This window comes from Podarcis raffonei, chromosome 13 (assembly GCF_027172205.1).
Source record: "Podarcis raffonei isolate rPodRaf1 chromosome 13, rPodRaf1.pri, whole genome shotgun sequence".
NCBI lineage: Eukaryota > Metazoa > Chordata > Lepidosauria > Squamata > Lacertidae > Podarcis > Podarcis raffonei.
Window position 1 is genome coordinate 56096038 of NC_070614.1, and position 16510 is coordinate 56112547.

General features: G+C 47.9%; 1 protein-coding gene across 1 annotated transcript; it reads right to left on the reverse strand.

Annotated features, from left to right (window-relative positions):
• Nucleotides 1-6035: 6035 nt before the first annotated feature.
• Nucleotides 6036-12517, reverse strand: LOC128400483 (gastrula zinc finger protein XlCGF7.1-like). The gene is made up of 3 exons (XM_053362694.1): nt 12131-12517; nt 8115-8241; nt 6036-7544 (listed from the first exon to the last, which is right to left on the reverse strand). The coding sequence occupies exons 2-3, from the start codon at nt 8146-8148 to the stop codon at nt 6952-6954; spliced, it is 627 nt and encodes a 208-aa protein (XP_053218669.1). The 5' UTR covers nt 8149-8241; nt 12131-12517; the 3' UTR covers nt 6036-6951.
• Between the last annotated feature and the right edge of the window lie 3993 nt (nt 12518-16510).

Here is a 16510-nt window from a genome sequence, read left to right on the forward strand (position 1 = left end):
AGTTGTCCCAACCGCTCTGGGTTGCTTCCAACATATATAAAAACATAATAAAACATTAAACATTAAAAAATACTTCCTTGTGCCATCTGATTGCCTTCAGAAGGCTCGGGCGTCGGATAACTCCATACCCAACATTTCTCCAATGAAAATAGGGACATTCTAAGGAAAAGCAAGAAGTCCCATGGACTGCAAGAAGTCCGTGACTCCCAACTTGGGGTGTGTGTGTGAGAGACAACAAAATTCCGCACCCGGGTGCCACATGGCCTTGCTACACCTCTGAGTAAGGGAGCTCCTAGCTATTTTAAATGAATTCAAATCTCCAGGGCCTGAGGGGCTGCATCCAAGGGTAGTAAAGGAGCTTGCTTATGTAACTTCAGAGTTTCTGTCTATGATCTTTGAGAAATCTTGGAGAACAGGTGACGTCCTGCAGACCAGCGTTCTCAAGGGGGGGAGGGGAATAAGACCCAGATATGTACCAACTGGTGAGCTTGACATTGATACCAGGGAAGGTCCTAGAACAGACAATTCAACAGTCGGTCTGTGAGGAGTTAGAAAAGGATGCTGAGACTACTAAGGGCTAGCATGGGTTTCTGAAGAACAAGTCATGCCGGACGAATCTCATTTCATGGTCATTTGAGGCTCAGGTGGCCTCAGTGACTAGGAGCCCATTTCCAGCTCAGGTAGTTTGCCAGTCAGTCTATCAGGCTTCAGGGAATCAGATCCCCCTCCCTCACAGCAGGCTGCCAGTAATGGAAAAACAAGAAGCTCTTACCAAAGTCTTTTATTCAATGCTCACAGAGAGAGATGCAGGATGCCGTTTCTTGGATAATGGCGTTGCTCTGCGTAATCTCCTCCCTCCCCCACTTTCCTCTCAGTCGTCAGCAGCTCCACCCTTTTACAGTGGCTGCATAAGGGCCCTTGCCTATTCGCTTTCACTGCTCTCTGGGTCCTGGGGGAAGGGGGGTCTGGAATGCTTTCTAATGATAACATGTCAGCCAGCTGCTCCGGCTCGGCTGCTCCCCCCTCTTCTCCCATTATCTCCCAGCTTTGTCCCTCTTCTGTCTTAGAGTCATGACCTTTTGCAAACCACTGTTGTCCATCTATACTATCCTCCTCTTCTAGGAAAGGTTCAGGAGAAGGGGGAGGACGGTCACCACTGTTCCTCCTCTGATGTCCAGTCCCTGACACAGTCCATTTGGGACAGAGAGTACTTGACCATGGTATTCCATGCTCTGGATCGGATGGGATCATTGCAATGCCCTCTACATGGAGCTGCCCTTGAAGACAACTCAGAAACCGTCCCCAAAAGCAGCAGCCAGATCATGGGTTGGGTTCCCTCTCTTGATTCACGGTCTTTCTATCTCCCCCTTTTCTCCAAGGAGCTCCAGGGGGCATCCATGGGGCCCCCCCTCCTCACTGAATTCCCCAAACCCTTGAGAACATATCTAATTCCTGTCTTAAAACAGCTGCCACAGATGTCCATTCATTTCTGGGCCCAATTCAAGGGGCTCACAGGAGGGGTCCACTTAGGCCTCCCAATATCTGAACAACTGCCTCCTTCCCCACAGACCCTCTTGGGGGTTAAGGTTGGCAGAAGGGGCGCTCTTGGCAGTTTGGGGTGGCCCTAGAGTGGCTATCCTGGGGCCAGTACTTCGGTTGGGGCATTCCCTCCCCACAGAGGGGCACCTGGCCCCTTCCCCTCTTATCCAAGGCCTCCGACTCTTGCCTGTTCAGGACCTAGCTTCCTATGGCTGTCCTTCGTTCTAGCTCCTTTTAATATGGAATGTTAAAATGCTTGTAACCTGCTCTGGGTAATAAATGTATCATCATCATCATTATTATTTATTTAATTTGTATCCCACCCTTCATCCGAAGATCACAGGGTAGTTCACAACATAAAAAAACAGAATGAAAACATAAAATGCAAAACAAAAGCAAAACCAAACCAAACCAATAACCCCCCTTCCCACAGACACATCTAAAAGGCCATTTGATGTGGATCAGGCAGATGTTGCCTGAAGATTTGTAAGAAAGGCGCCAGGTGGGCCTCCCTGGGGAGAGCATTCCATAAAGGGTATCAGTAATAAGAGTAACAAGGATAACAACCAGAAGAACAACAACATAAAGCCTCAAGCCTGAGGGTGGAAAATTAAGCCTCAAGATACACATGGAGCCTCAAGGAAGCCGAGCATCTTCAGAGCAGGATCAGACCACTTTAAAGAGCCATGGTTTCCTCCAAAGAATCCTGGGAACTGGGAAAGCTTTACTTCTAACTGAAGGGCAACAGAGAACTTGCATCTGGAGGAGCTCAGCATCAGAGCAGGAGAGGAGCCATGCAGGATCAGGCCATTGGGCCCCTCTGGAGTCTCCCCACCCCCGTTCCCCCTGGGGCCTCAATGGGAAGCCCCCCAGCCGGACTGGGGCGCAAGAGCCCCTCTCTCCCCCTGCGCTTCCTTCCAGCAACTGGGATTCAGCAGCATCTCTGGGGAGACAAGAGCTCAGCCCTCCAGGATGAAGCCACCAGGAGCCCCTCCTCCTCCTCCTCCCTGCCCTGGTCCCAGCCTCGCCTCCTTTGGAAGGAGTTCCAAAGGTTTAACTCTGCATCGCAACAAGAAGCGCTTTCTTTTCTCTGCCCTTCATCTTCCAATGGACTTTATTCACTAAATGTATAGGTCAGGTTTTCCTTTTTGTTTCTTGCGTTTATTTTAAATCCAAATGTTTCTGTTGGGCTACAGCCCCTGTTAATAAATGGGACTTATTCATTAATCTGAATTGAGTTTATTTGCATTACTGATGTATCTACTGAGAGAGAGAAACTTTGTATCAATGTAACATTTTTATATGCAACAGCGTCTTTTTGAAATGTGTATTTGTTTACATTGTTGTTGCTGCCATTTCCTGTGCACCGTTTATATTTATAATATATTAAGTGGTATAGAAAATTAATACTATACCAATACTGCACATAATCCCCCCTCGCCAAAGACCCCTCCCCAAAGTGTCAAGCAGCGAATGGATCCAAATGAAGTTGCAGATCTCCTGCGCAGGCAAAGGGCGGGGATTTCAGCTGCCTGACTTGGGGGTCCCTGCACGCACCTCGCCCCCCACCCCGCGCATGCCGCCTGGGGACGCCCTGCCTTCTCCCCAATGCACCCTGCGCTATCAGAGGAAGGAGACTCACCGGATTCCAGAAGGCGCCACCAGGGCAGCTCGTGCAGAGAAGAGAGACGAAAGCCCCCCTGCCCTTTGCAGGAAGGAGCTTCGGAGGAAGGACTCCCCCTCCCCTGGCCTCTCTAGGAATGCAGCTCTGTCCCTTTCACCCCAGCTCAAGGTGCGTCTCCCTTGGCTTTCCTCTAAGCTAGGAAGAGGCAGCCGTTGCAGCCTTTCTTCATGGGGAAGTCTACCCCCCCCGGCCTGGATCATTCGCGCGGCCCTTTCCTAAGACTATTTCTGCTCTGAGGGGACCAGAACTGGACACAGGGTTCCCGGTGTGGTCGCCCCCTCGATCCGCAGAAGGGCATTTTGGTACTGGCAATGTAATGTTCAGTTCCTTTCCTTAATGGTACGGCAAAGCGGAGAGGGGAGCTCCTCGGACCAGCCTGACCAGCGGCAGGCAAACGCCGAGGCGAAAAGGCTGCCCAGCGCAGAACAAGACTTGCGCAGGCACAAGCGCGCCAACTTTTGGGAGCAGGAGGGAAAGACCGCCTTTTCTTTATCTGGAGGGGTGGACCGAGCAGGAGCCGTCCTGTTGAGCAGCTGACCAATCACAGCCTGCAGAACAGACCTTTCAACCTTCATCCCACTTGCGAATCAGCAGCCCCTATACGGGAAAATGGGAGGCAGGCCGAAGAAAAGGCTGAATCGCCTCTGTCAAAGTCTGCAAGGAGCCGCCAAGGATCACCTCGCTCGCACTCAAAGGGCAGGAGGTCCCCGAGGGACGCGCGCCGAAGCCCCAGCCTTTCTCCTCTATATTTTGAATGGAAGAAACACAGAAACTCATTAGAAATAGCCGAATAAATGTTTTTACTTGGTTCCAAGGCAGAGGCGGAGGAGGGCTGAGTCATGAGATGAATTGGGCAGGCAGGCCCCAATCCTGGGAGCGTGGCCCCAGGATCACACCTTACAGGAAAAGGAAAACCCACCTCAGGGTGGAGATTGACGAGGTGCAGCAAGCCTGGGTGTGCCAAGCGATACAAAATAACGAAAGGAAGTGTAAATACTTTCTCTGCTAGGTGAAATATGTCTAATCCCTGCCTTGAGGGACAGGGGGGTGTCGGGGGCTCCCGTTTGTCACCACACCTTCCTTCTGACGGCATTCATGATGCTTTTGCAGATGTTTGCTGGGAAACTTTGGGAATTTTAAAAAACGGAGGTAACCTTTGATCTTGGTTCTTCTTTGCTTTGCTTAAAGTTAGAAACTTTGTGGCAACAAAATAAAGGATTTGGCGTGGCTGCCGCTGCTTTTCTTGGCTGTGGTCCCTTGCTTGAACACGACTGATTTGGGACCCACAGAGCCAGACCTATTGAAGTTGGGGAACCCCCGTCGCTGGGGCTCACAAGTCTTGTTGTTCATCTTCCCCTTTAACACAAACAATCCCTAACACTAACATGACACCTTAAAATGTACATATTATGTCCTGATACATAAGTACTTATATAGAAAACCCAAAAACTCAAGTTGCAGCAATGGAACATTTTTCTTAACGTCAACAACTTCAAAGTAAATTCAAGCATGGGGTGTGGGGGGAGGGGAAGAAAGGTGCTTTAAATGTATGGTGGACAAAGCCTCAATGGCTCTCCAGGTTCCCCAACCTCAGATTTCTTGAGCTAAAGAACTGGAATGCCCATCTCTAAGCAGGATAGGATTTCTGTGACCGGTTGTTTCATTGCGGTTTCAAAGCTGGGTGTCTTAGTTCAGGTTCAGGGACTCCTCTCTGGAAGCAGGAGAACCCGGCCCCCTCGCCGCTGTCTTTGGAGCAATGCTCCATCCTTGCAAGGACTTCTGAAACATTTCATTTTGATTTCATGTGGTTGTTTTGAAGACTGCTCTAGTTTGGTCTTGCATTCAAATGCAACCATGGCCATCGCAAAAAGGTATCCTTGTGACTGTTAGTTTTGCGGCATAAACCATCATTTGTATTGATGCATTTATTTTAAAGATTATGTGATTATGGGTCATATTAAGCAGAGAGGGAGCTGGGAGGGGGGAAAGAGTGTGTTACCACTCAGCCACAAAGCTCACTGTGCGACCTTGGAGCAGAAAGTCCCTGTCTCTCAGCCTAACGTACCTCACAGGATTGCTTTTTTGTATGTCAATATTTATGGACAGCTGCATCAGAAAAATATGCCAGTGGATTACGGCAATATAAAAACATAAAACCAAACAAAAACATCATTAAAACTTAACAACAGGTTAAAAGCAAAAGGAAATATCTAAAACACAAGCATCAATAGACCCTTGTGAGGATGTTCTCTTAATGGCCTGCAGGTGTTTAAAAGCTGGCACAGAAGGCGCCCCCTGAATCTCTAGTGGCAGGGGGTTCCACAGGACTGGGTCCAGGACACCCAAGGCTTGAGATCAACACTGGTAAAAGGAGACCCATGAATACTTCTTTGAGCAACTTGCAGGAGAAGTGGAATAGGTATAACTGCAATGCAGCTAAAGGTAAAGGTACCCCTGCCCGTACGGGCCAGTCTTGACAGACTCTAGGGTTGTGCGCTCATCTCACTCTATAGGCCGGGAGCCAGCGCTGTCCGCAGACACTTCTGGGTCACGTGGCCAGCGTGACAAAGCTGCTCTGGCGAGCCAGCGCAGCACACACGGAATGCCGTTTACCTTCCCACTGGTAAGCGGTCCCTATTTATCTACTTGCACCCAGGGGTGCTTTTGAACTGCTAGGTTGGCAGGCGCTGGGACCGAACGACGGGAGCGCACCCCACTGCGGGGATTCGAACCGCTGACCATGCGATCGGCAAGTTCTAGGCGCTGAGGTTTTACCCACAGCGCCACCCGCGTCCCTGCAATGTAGCTAAAGAACCATAAAAATATAAGAAATGTGCCTCCAGCCCACATCCCTGATTTTGAAGTGTGTGTGTGTGTGTGTGTGTGTGAGGCCAAGAATGGACTCATGAAAAGCCCTCCCTAAAAACCAAACGAAAAAGAACCTGGGACACACCCATGATGTTCAGGGCTACAGACTTGGGAGCTGGGAGAGCTCTGCCTGCCCATTCTTCACGGCAACTCCCTTTCCTCTGCTCCAGACTTAGAGCAAAGTCACAGCCACCTTTCCAGCTGAGGCAGCATACACAGCTCAACGCCCCTTCCCAAACACCCCCACTTTGAAATCACAGTTTAAGAAAGCAATAATTATGAAACCCTAAAACTGGTTCAGCCAGTGCCGGTTGTGTGTGTGTCCAATACAGATGTCAATAAGCAACACAATTCAGAGTGGATTTTGTGTGCGCAACTTGCAGAGAACAGAGCCTATGATTCAAACCCCTCTCCACTCTCCATCCCTTCTCTCAACTTCCTGCAATACTGGGGAAATGCTGCTTGTCCACCTTATAGGGATACTGTAAGAATGTCTTTATGAATAGTTTTGAATGCTTCAGAATGCCCTATGCAGAGGTCTAGTTTGTCTCCCAATGTTCTGCCACCACCGCCTTCTCTGAGAGGTGCTCTGGCACCACCCCGGCACCACCTTCCCACTGTATTCAAGAGGCACAGAGAAAGAAAGGAAATTCAAACATCAGACAGAACTTTCTGGTGGTAGGAGCTGTTCAACAGTGGGATGGACTCCATCAGAAGATGGTGGGACTTTGCTTCATTGGAGGTTTTAAGTAGAGGTTGGATAGTCAACTGTCATGGATGCTTTAGCTAAGATTCCTGCATTGCACAGGGTTCAGCTAGATGCTCCTCAGTGCCCCTTTCAGCTCTACAATTTGATGCTTCTATGGTTTCTCCCCTGTATGAATTCTTTGATGGGAAGTGAGATGGGCGCTCCATCTGAAGCTCTTTCCACATTCCAAGCACTGAAAGGGTTTCTCCCCTCTATGAATTCTTTGATGGTAAGTGATACTTTTTTTCCAACTGAAGCTTTTGCCACATTCGAGGCACTGATATGGTTTATCCCCTGTATGAATTATTTGATGGGAAATGAGACTGGCCCTCTGACTGAAGTTCTTTCCACATTCCAAGCACTGATAGGGTTTCTCCCCTGTGTGAATTCTTTGGTGGGAAGTGAGGTTGGCACTGTGACGGAAGCTCTTCCCACATTCCAAGCACAGATATGGTTTCTCCCCTGTATGAATTCTTTGGTGGGAAGTGAGATGGATGCTCTGTCTAAAGCTCTTGCCACATTCCAGGCACTTATATGGTTTATCCTCTGTATGAATTCTTTGATGGGCCCTGAGGTGGGCTCTCTCACTGAAGCTCTTGCCACATTCAAGGCACTGATATGGTTTATCCCCTGTATGAATTGATATGGCTTCTCCAATGTGTGGATTTTGCTGTGGTCTCCCTTGTTCTTCTAATTCATCACCACCTGAAAAAAAGACAGAAGCAGATTAGTGCCTCAGGAAGAAATGGACCACCAATTATTGAACAATGCTAAAGACCACTTGTGATAGAGGATGAACTAAGGGGAGTTAAATGTGAGCACTTACTACCTTCACAGACATATTTATGGGAACATGAGATCCAAAAAAACCTGGCTCTTTTCTGGGATGAATATTGTTTGGGCCAATCATAGTATCTGCTCCAGCTTGGTCAGTCACCTTCTTGGTCAACCAAAAACAGACAGAAGCAGAAACAAAAACACAAAACCAGACAGAATCTACATCCACTTCCCTAACAACTCTGAAGACGACATTTAAAAAGGCCTGGGAACTTCAGACCAGCCTGATCATGGTTTACAAAGGCATAACTGGAGGAAGAATCTTCACAGACCAAACAGTCATTACCGCTTGATTCAAGGTGAGCTTTAGGGGTGTTAGAATCCCAGGTGCTCTAGGTGGCGCTGTTGAGTGCCATCCAAATCTGGGGCATTTGTCACATAGAGATATGGTATTATGGAATTTCAATACGTATATTATGATCCCACAGGGAGCCTTACCAAGAGAGTCCATGATCCCATGATTCTCCTCCATGTCGTCCTTATGCAGAGCTTTCTGGTCAGGATCCAGCAACGCCCACTCCTAATCCATGAAACGCACAGCTACAGCTTCAAAGCACACTTTACCCTGAAAGAAAATGGGGAAAGTCCTCTTAGGCAATATTATTGAAAACACATTGTTCTTTTCTTTTCTACCTATTAATTGCTGTGTCCCTTTAATGGGATTGTTTTGCTGAACATTTTAATTACGGATGCTTAACATCTTAATGATGGGACGCGGGTGGCGCTGTGGGTTAAACCAGAGCCTAGGACTTGCCGATCAGAAGGTCGGCAGTTCGAATCCCCGCGACGGGGTGAGCTCCCGTTGCTCGGTCCCTGCTCCTGCCAACCTAGCAGTTTGAAAGCACGTCAAAGTGCAAGTAGATAAATAAGTACCACTCCGGCGGGAAGGTAAACGGCGTTTCCGTGCGCTACTCTGGTTCACCAGAAGTGGCTTAGTCATGCTGGCCACATGACCCAGAAGCTGTACGCCGGCTCCCTCGGCCAGTAAAGCGAGATGAGCGCCACAACCCCAGAGTCGACCACGACTGGACCTAATGGTCAAGGGTCCCTTTACCTTTACCTTAACATCTTAATGGAATTATTTTAGTGTGTATTTTAATGAGGCCTATTTTAGCCTTCAACAATAAACATAGAAATAAAAATGCAATGACTGTTTTAAAGAATCATAGAATTGTAGAGTTGGAAGGGGCCCTGCGTGTCATCTGGCCTAAGTCCCTGCCATATAGGAGTCTCATCCGTGGCAGAGGGCCATCCAACCTCGGCTTAAGAACCGCCAGTGAAGGAGAGCCCACCACATTCTGAGGAAGTCCCTTCCACTGTCAAACAGCTCTTAGCATCAGAACAATCTTCAAGTTTCAGACTTTCCCTTCCTGCAACCAAGAACTTGAGAAAACAAGCCTGCTTCGTCCTCCATGTGTCAGCGCTTTCGACAGTGGCACTTGGCTACAGCTGGGTTCATCCTCCTGTTCTTCAAGAGCTGCTCTCCTGCCAAGCCAACTTCAGGGCACGTTTGTCTCATTTTCTAGCACTTGGAATCTCCAGCGCTCTCAATCCATACTCCTGAGGTGGGGCCACTTTTTATTTGTTCTGAGGGCCAGATCCTGATCCCAACCCCCCTCCCCGGCTGTAGGGCCAAGTGGGAGGGGCCAAAGTTCATGTGGGTAGGCCCAAAAGACAGCTATCAAAAGTAAGTAGGACTCACCTTCTTTTGTGATTGTGAGTTTTTAAAAGATGTTTTTAATGTTGTGTTTTTATGTCATCTGTCCTGAGAACTTAGGGTGAAGGCAGGTAAATAACAATAACAATAATAATGTGACATTGTTTAACCCTCACACAGCCATATCTGCTTGCGGCTACTCCTATGGGATTATTGCAATGCCCTCTTTGTGGAGCTACCCTTGAATTTGACTTAGAAAGTGGTGCAAAATGCAACAGCCAGATTATGGGCTGGATTCCCTCCCATGGCATTTCTATCCCCCCCCCTTTTTCTCCAGGGAGCTCAAGGTGGCATCTGTGGGTCTACCCCTCCTCACTGAATCCCCACAACGACCCTTGAGAACAAATTTAATTCCTGTTTCAAAACAGCTGCATTGGTTGTCCCTTCATTTCCGGGCCCAGTTCAAAGAGGTCTTCACTTAGGTCCCCCAACAAAAGAACCTGGAGAAAGCCTGGGGGGGCTGTTGAAGAAATGAAGCCCCCAGAACACACACACCATCAGCATTTGGCTCAATCTGGTTGATCTAAATTTAAATTCACACATGAATTACTTTGTTCACTTTGAAGCTGACTCCCACGGTCATCAATAGACCAATACTTTATATGGTTTCATAGGTGACATAAGAGGAAAAATAACTATTGCACAACCACAAGGGCTGCTGACTCGGCTCTGCGGTGTTGGCTGTTCTCTGTTTACTCTGCTCTATCCTGCTCCCCCCTTTTCTCTTTAAACCAATTCATAAACCAAAAACCTACCGTATACACTGACCACTAATAATGAACCACACAATGTAGATGTTCCTGAAAAATTGTTGTGATATTTTTCTGATATACAAAGGACACGAGAAGACTCCATCTATTTCTTTGTATCATTTACCACTCCTATGATCCTTGTTTATTTAATTCTGTAAAAAGTTATTCTAAAAAGAAAAAGAAAAAGAAAAAGGCAACACATGCACCCAGGCCCTGTACGTCCTGCATCTGCAAGGCAGGATCAGACCATTTTAAAGAGCCACGGCTTCGTCCACGTGATAGTGGGAACTGTAGTTTGTTAAGGATTCTGAGATTTGCTAGGACACACACACACACAGAGAGAGAGAGAGAGAGAGAGAGAGAGAGAGAGAGAGAGAGTTTAACAATCCTTCCTTCTTGCCAGGGAACTAGGAATGGTAGCTCAGGTGCATGGGCTGTGGGGAGAGGGTCTCCCAGCAACTCTAACCACTGGGGGGGCTGACTTTTTCACCCCCTCCCACAGCACAGATTTGCTTCCTTTTCACCAAGGCCTCTGCTGCCTCGGATGGGAAGACCTGCAGTGCTTTTCCGCAGGGCTTCCTCTTCAGTCTCCAAAGATCCTCTGAAGGCAGGGTAGACAAACTAAGGCCAGGGCCTGAATCCAGCCCAATCACCTTCTAAATCCGACCCATGAATGGTCCAGAAATCAGCGTGTTTTTACATGAGTAGAATGTGTCCTTTTATTTAAAATGAATCTCTGGGTTATTTGTGGGGCATAGGAATTTGTTCATTCCCCCCCAAAAAATATATAGTCTGGCCCCCCCACAAGGTCTGAGAGACAGTGGACCGGCCCTCTGCTGAAAAAGTTTTCTGACCCCTGTCTGAAGGCTTGCATGCCTGAAGTGGAGCGGGTGTATCAGCCGGGAGTCTGAATAGCAACCTTGTCTGATTCATATGGGGCGGGGGGGGGGGGGAGCTTTACTTCCAAGTGAAAGACAACTGAGGAGTCTGTTGCATCTGGAGGAGCTCAGCACCAGAGCAGGAGAAGAGCCCTGCAGGATCAGGCCAGTGGAGCCTCCTCTGGAGTCTCCCCCCCTCACAGGGGCATCAATGGGAAGCCCCCCAGCAGGACTGGGGCGCAAGAGCCCCTCTCTGCACCTGCACTTACCAGAAGATGGGAAACAAGTTAAATTTGTATACAGCACCGTCCTTCATGGGAAGATGAAACCAGCACTTTGAATTCGGCCTGGAAAGTAATTGGCAGCCGGTGAAGTCAGGCCAGGACAGTGGCGTAGCGTGGGTTGTCAGCACCCGGGGCAAGGCAAGTAATTTGCGCCCCCTAACCCGTGGATTTGCGCCCCCTAACCCTAACCCCCAGATGTTGCGCCCGGTGCGGCCGGCCCCCCTGCACCCCCCACGCTACGCCACTGGGCCAGGATTGGTGTTACATGCCCAAACCGTCTTACTCCTCCGACGGTGGGTCAGAGCAGAGCCCACGTGGCCAGGATCCACGCATCACCCCCTCCTCCTCTGTGCTTTGGCCTCATTCTCCGTTAAAGGCTGGCGGCCTTCCTTGCCTCCTGCGGGAGGGAGTTCCGGAGTTTTCTCTCTACACTGCAGGAAGAAGCACGTTCTTTTCTCTGCCCTCCCTCTTTCAACGCACTCTGTGCATTTACTGCATAAGCCAGGGTTTCGTTTTTATTTTAGGTCCAATTGCTTTGTTCGGCTACAATCTCTATTAATAAATGGGGCTCGTTCCTCAGTCTGAATGGGGTTTATTGGCATACCTCTTTTTTCTCTCCCGAAAACGGCGCCTGACACAATTCAGACCACCCACGAACTACCACCTACGTGGCTTTGGAGAGGAAGGGGGCAGGTCCCTTTGCTCCCTCTCTTGGGGGTCGCCCCCATGCACGAGCTGAGCAGGACCCCCCGCATCCTCCCATGCAGCCCCGGGACCCCCCCTTCTCCCCGGGGCACCCTAAGACTGAAGGGACGAGACTCACCGCATCCCAGAATGCAGCCTCTCTCCTCTGGCAGGAAGGGACGCGCGGGGGAGCTTTGGTTCTGGAGGACCTGATCCCCCCCCCCCCCCGCTCTTTTGTTGCCTGTCCTCTCTAGGAACCCAGCTCTGTTCCGTTTAACCCTTGGCAAGCCGATTGCACCCAGCTCACGCCTCTCTCCCTTTCCAAACAGGAGCCCGGCAGGAGCCGTGTGCGTTGCGCACCCCCAGAGAGGGTTTAATGGGGGGGGCTCTTGGCAGACGTGCTGAGCTTCTCCCTCCCTTGGAAACAGAAACAGGAGGAGCAGCTTGGGGGGGGGGAGGGCGTTGAAAGCTCTGCAGGAAGCAGGAAAGCCAATCGCAGAATACGAGAATCCTCCACGATTTGCGAGCATACCCAGAGCGCGCCTGCACCCGCGCCCATCCTCCTCCTCCTCTTAGTCCAGAGGATCGCGAGGAGAGGAGGAGGAAGGCAGGCAGCCCCCCCTCCCCCGGCTCCTTTCCCAGCCCCTCGCGCGCGCACCCGCCACTCACCCTCCCGACGAGCCCCGGCAATAGCCCCAGGCACGCGCTTTTAAGCACAATGGCTTAAGGTACTCTGGTATGGAAGTTATTCTACACTATTCCAGTATTCTATCCAGAAGAAAAGGCATTAATAAATCAGTTTGGATTGTTGCCTTTCCTTGCCCAATCTGAGATCTTGAGAAGATTGGAGACCCTTAGAAATAAGCTAACAGAGATGAATGCTCAGGAAAAAGTAAGAGAGAAAGAACCGGCAACGGACCAATTAAAGAAAGAGAACCTCTCTGAAAAAGCCAAGACAGACCCCATGAAAGATTACTCTTATAATACCTCTGCAACTGCAGAGATAAACCTGTTAACAACAGATCTAACACAGTGCGCAAGGGACAAACTACCATCTAAGAAGGAAACCATCCTTATGGCAACCATGAAAGATTACCTTTATAATACCTCTGCAGCTGCAGAGATAAACCTGACAGCAACAGATCTAACACAGTGCGTAAGGGACAGCAACAATCTACCATCTAAGAAGGAAACCATCCCTATGACAACCACAACGCGCTCTTGGACCAGCATGAGATACCTGGATGAGGATGAACTTGGTACCAGTCAAATAGAACACCTCAAGGTTGATTCGCCAAAAAAAGGAATATTGATCACTAATGTTAGCACGCTGCACCCTTCAATTGATTCCATTGAGTACCTGGGCGACAATACATCTATGGACATTGCCAAAATGAATGAAATCCAACTAACAGATAAAAAGATAGGCCCAAAAAATCTTTTAAAGGCAAATTGACTAAGATCAATGTTTGGCAAGACAACGTGCAACCTTGCCTTGCTAACTTGGAATATTGCAGGTTGGCAAAAGAGGGTTTCTGACCAATCCTTTGCTAAATATATCCAGAGACATGACATTGTGTTCCTCCAGGAGACCTGGAGCACAAGTGAAGTGGAGCTAAATGGTTTTTCTGCGTTCTCCCTCCCAGGTCTTTTAAGTACTAGAGGGGGGCGAGTTAAAGGTGGGTTAGTTACCTTAATCTCAACAAGGCTAAGGGCCATATTTAAAGAACTAGACCCACTAGACCATCTGGCCACAGCTGTGCAAGTACAGTGGAGAACCCACAGCTTGCTGCTGATTAACGTATACCTACCCCCACAAAGAGAGAAAAGATTGATAAGAAACACTTGGGCTCAGTTAGAACAGTATCTTGACAAACTATCAAATCAATTTCCTGATGCCTCTGTAGTGGTGGCAGGCGACCTAAATGCCAGAACTGGACAATCTGATGAGGCTTTGTATGCCCATTTCCACGAAACAGTCCCCATTATAGAGGAAACCCACCCAATACCAGCTAGAGTCTCAAAGGATAAAGGCTGCAATTATGCCGGCTTATGCCTACTACGCTTGGTCAACAAGTTGGACTTGGTTATACTGAATGGCCGTACAGAGGGGGAGAAGGTCGGAGAATTCACATTTATATCTAACAATGGCGCCTCCACAATTGACTATATAATCGTGTCGTATGATCTTCAAAACAAAGTTCTGGAATGCAAAGTGGAGGAGCGCTTAGACAGTGACCATCTGCCATTAAGTGCACTCGTAGCTGCGGGGAAGGATTTATCCTGCGCTGAGAAAATCGAGCATTCGAGCCCTACAGCTCTGGAGCTTAGATATTCGCGTATCAGATGGACAGATGAACTGCATAAGGAAATTTCAAGCAGGCTATGCTCAAAGGAATTCCTCACTAAGAGAGAAAACCTTATAACTTCCTCTAGCCATGAACTAAAGATAAATTTATTTCAGGAGTTAATTTCACTCCTTCAAGATTCCCTGAAGGAAAAAAGGAACAGGCCAAGTAGGCAATCTTCAGTATATAAAAACTCCAAACCCTGGTTTGATCAAGAATGTCAGGACATGAAGCTAAACTTACTGAAAAAATACAAGAATTATAGATCTGCCAATTTACCCCAACTCCCCACGGGCTGGTTTGAAGATAAACGAAACTATAAAATTTTGATCAAAAACAAAAAACTCCTGGCACAGAAAAGAGAATGGAAATGCCTAATAGATGCATCCAGAGAGAGAGATTCGGCCACCTTCTGGAGACTGGTAGCAAATGGAGTGCGATCTACTTCCTCAGAAGTGGAGTTTACTATACCTGCAGGGACTTGGGAGGCATTTTTCCAATCTTTATATTCAGCTCTGCCTTTGACACAGCCACTAATACAGTGTGCGGCAGGTGATGAGTGGCCTCCGGTGTCGGTTGCGGAGATTAGGAGGCTTATTCAGGCACTCAAACATAGAAAAGCCCCGGGAGCAGATAATATTTCTCCTGAGCTTCTCAAAGCCAATATTGACTGGTGGGCCCCAGTCCTTGCCACCCTTTTCACCAGCATAGATCAAACAGCAATAATACCAGAGGACTGGGGATTGGCAATCATCGTTCCCATATTCAAGAAAGGCTGTAAACTTGATCCAGCCAATTACAGACCAATCAGTCTCTTAAGCATCATTAGCAAACTTTATGCAACTCACTTACGTGAAAAGTTTGCGGACTGGCTGGAACAGGAGCACATCCTAAAGGAAGCCCAGGCTGGTTTCAGGGCACATAGATCAACTCTAGACCAAGGACTGGTATTGCAACATCTAGTGGAGAAATACACCTCAAAGAAAGGAGGCTCTCTCTATGTAGCCTTCATAGATTTCAAATCAGCTTTTGATTCGATACCCCGGCATAGACTTTGGGAAAAATTAAATGCCACAAACATCGATAGACGTCTTTTGCTTCTTATCCGTAGACTACATGAAAATACTCGGATCCGTGTTAGATGTGATCGTTATGGGAACCTATCAAAGGAAATCCAAAGTTTCCATGGTGTCAAGCAAGGCTGTGTTCTTGCCCCCATTCTATTCAACTTTTATATAAACTCCTTAGTCGGAAAGATGGAGGAAGCAAGTACTCATTCCCCAAACCTAAACAATATACCAATACCAGTCCTTTTGTACGCAGATGATGCGGCACTTATTTCCTTCTCTTGTGTGGGTCTAAGAAAACTTCTACGAGCTCTTACAGAGTATTGCGAAGCTGAACACCTAATAATAAATTATACTAAATCAAAAATTATGGTGTTCCCCAAGAGAAAACTCCGACATAAATGGAAAATTAATAACCAACCTATTGAGCAAGTAACATATTTTAGATATCTTGGAATAATTTTTGATGAGAAGGGATCTTGGTGCCATCAGATTAAGAATTCCATTGTCAATGCGCAAAGATCTTTTAGAGCTATCATAAGATTCTTTTACAGAAAAGGAGGTCAATATGTTCCTGCCGCCTCCCAGGTCTTTGTTGCAAAAATACTTCCACAACTGATGTATGGCACCCAGATATTTAATTGTCAAAAACTCAAGTCCCTGGAATCTGTACAAACTAAATTTTACCGCTCCCTACTAGGGTTACCTACCTGTGTCTCCAACACTGCCATTAGGCTGGAGGTAGGTCAACTCCCTATTAATGCCAGGATATGGATCCTGAAGATTCACTTCTGGCTAAAACTCATATTTTTCCCAGTGGGAGTGGCTCCATTGACTTTATTAGACCCGTTCCAGTCTAAATGGAGATTGTCGCTTTATGAAAAATTGAAGGGCCTGGGGCTTTCCCCACAAGAACTTATAGCCGCAGGTTTTGAAAAGGCTAAAATGATGGTGAGCCAGCGAATAGGAGATGTAGAGCTTCAGGACCATATGAGCAAGATAGATAAATATCCAGCTATCCAAGATTATGAAAAAGGGTTTAATTTAACCCCATATTTGCTGGATCTACAAATCGCAAAATATAGGCGGGCGTTTACCCTTACC

What these genes read in the sequence shown, in the direction of transcription:
- LOC128400483 (XM_053362694.1), bottom strand. Translation starts at nt 8,148, where the DNA reads ATGGAGGAGAATCATGGGATCATGGACTCTCTTG. An exon ending in TGGGATCATGGACTCTCTTG is followed by an intron (nt 7,545 to 8,114) that starts GTAAGGCTCCCT and finishes TCTTTTTTTCAG; the next exon opens with GTGGTGATGAATTAGAAGAA.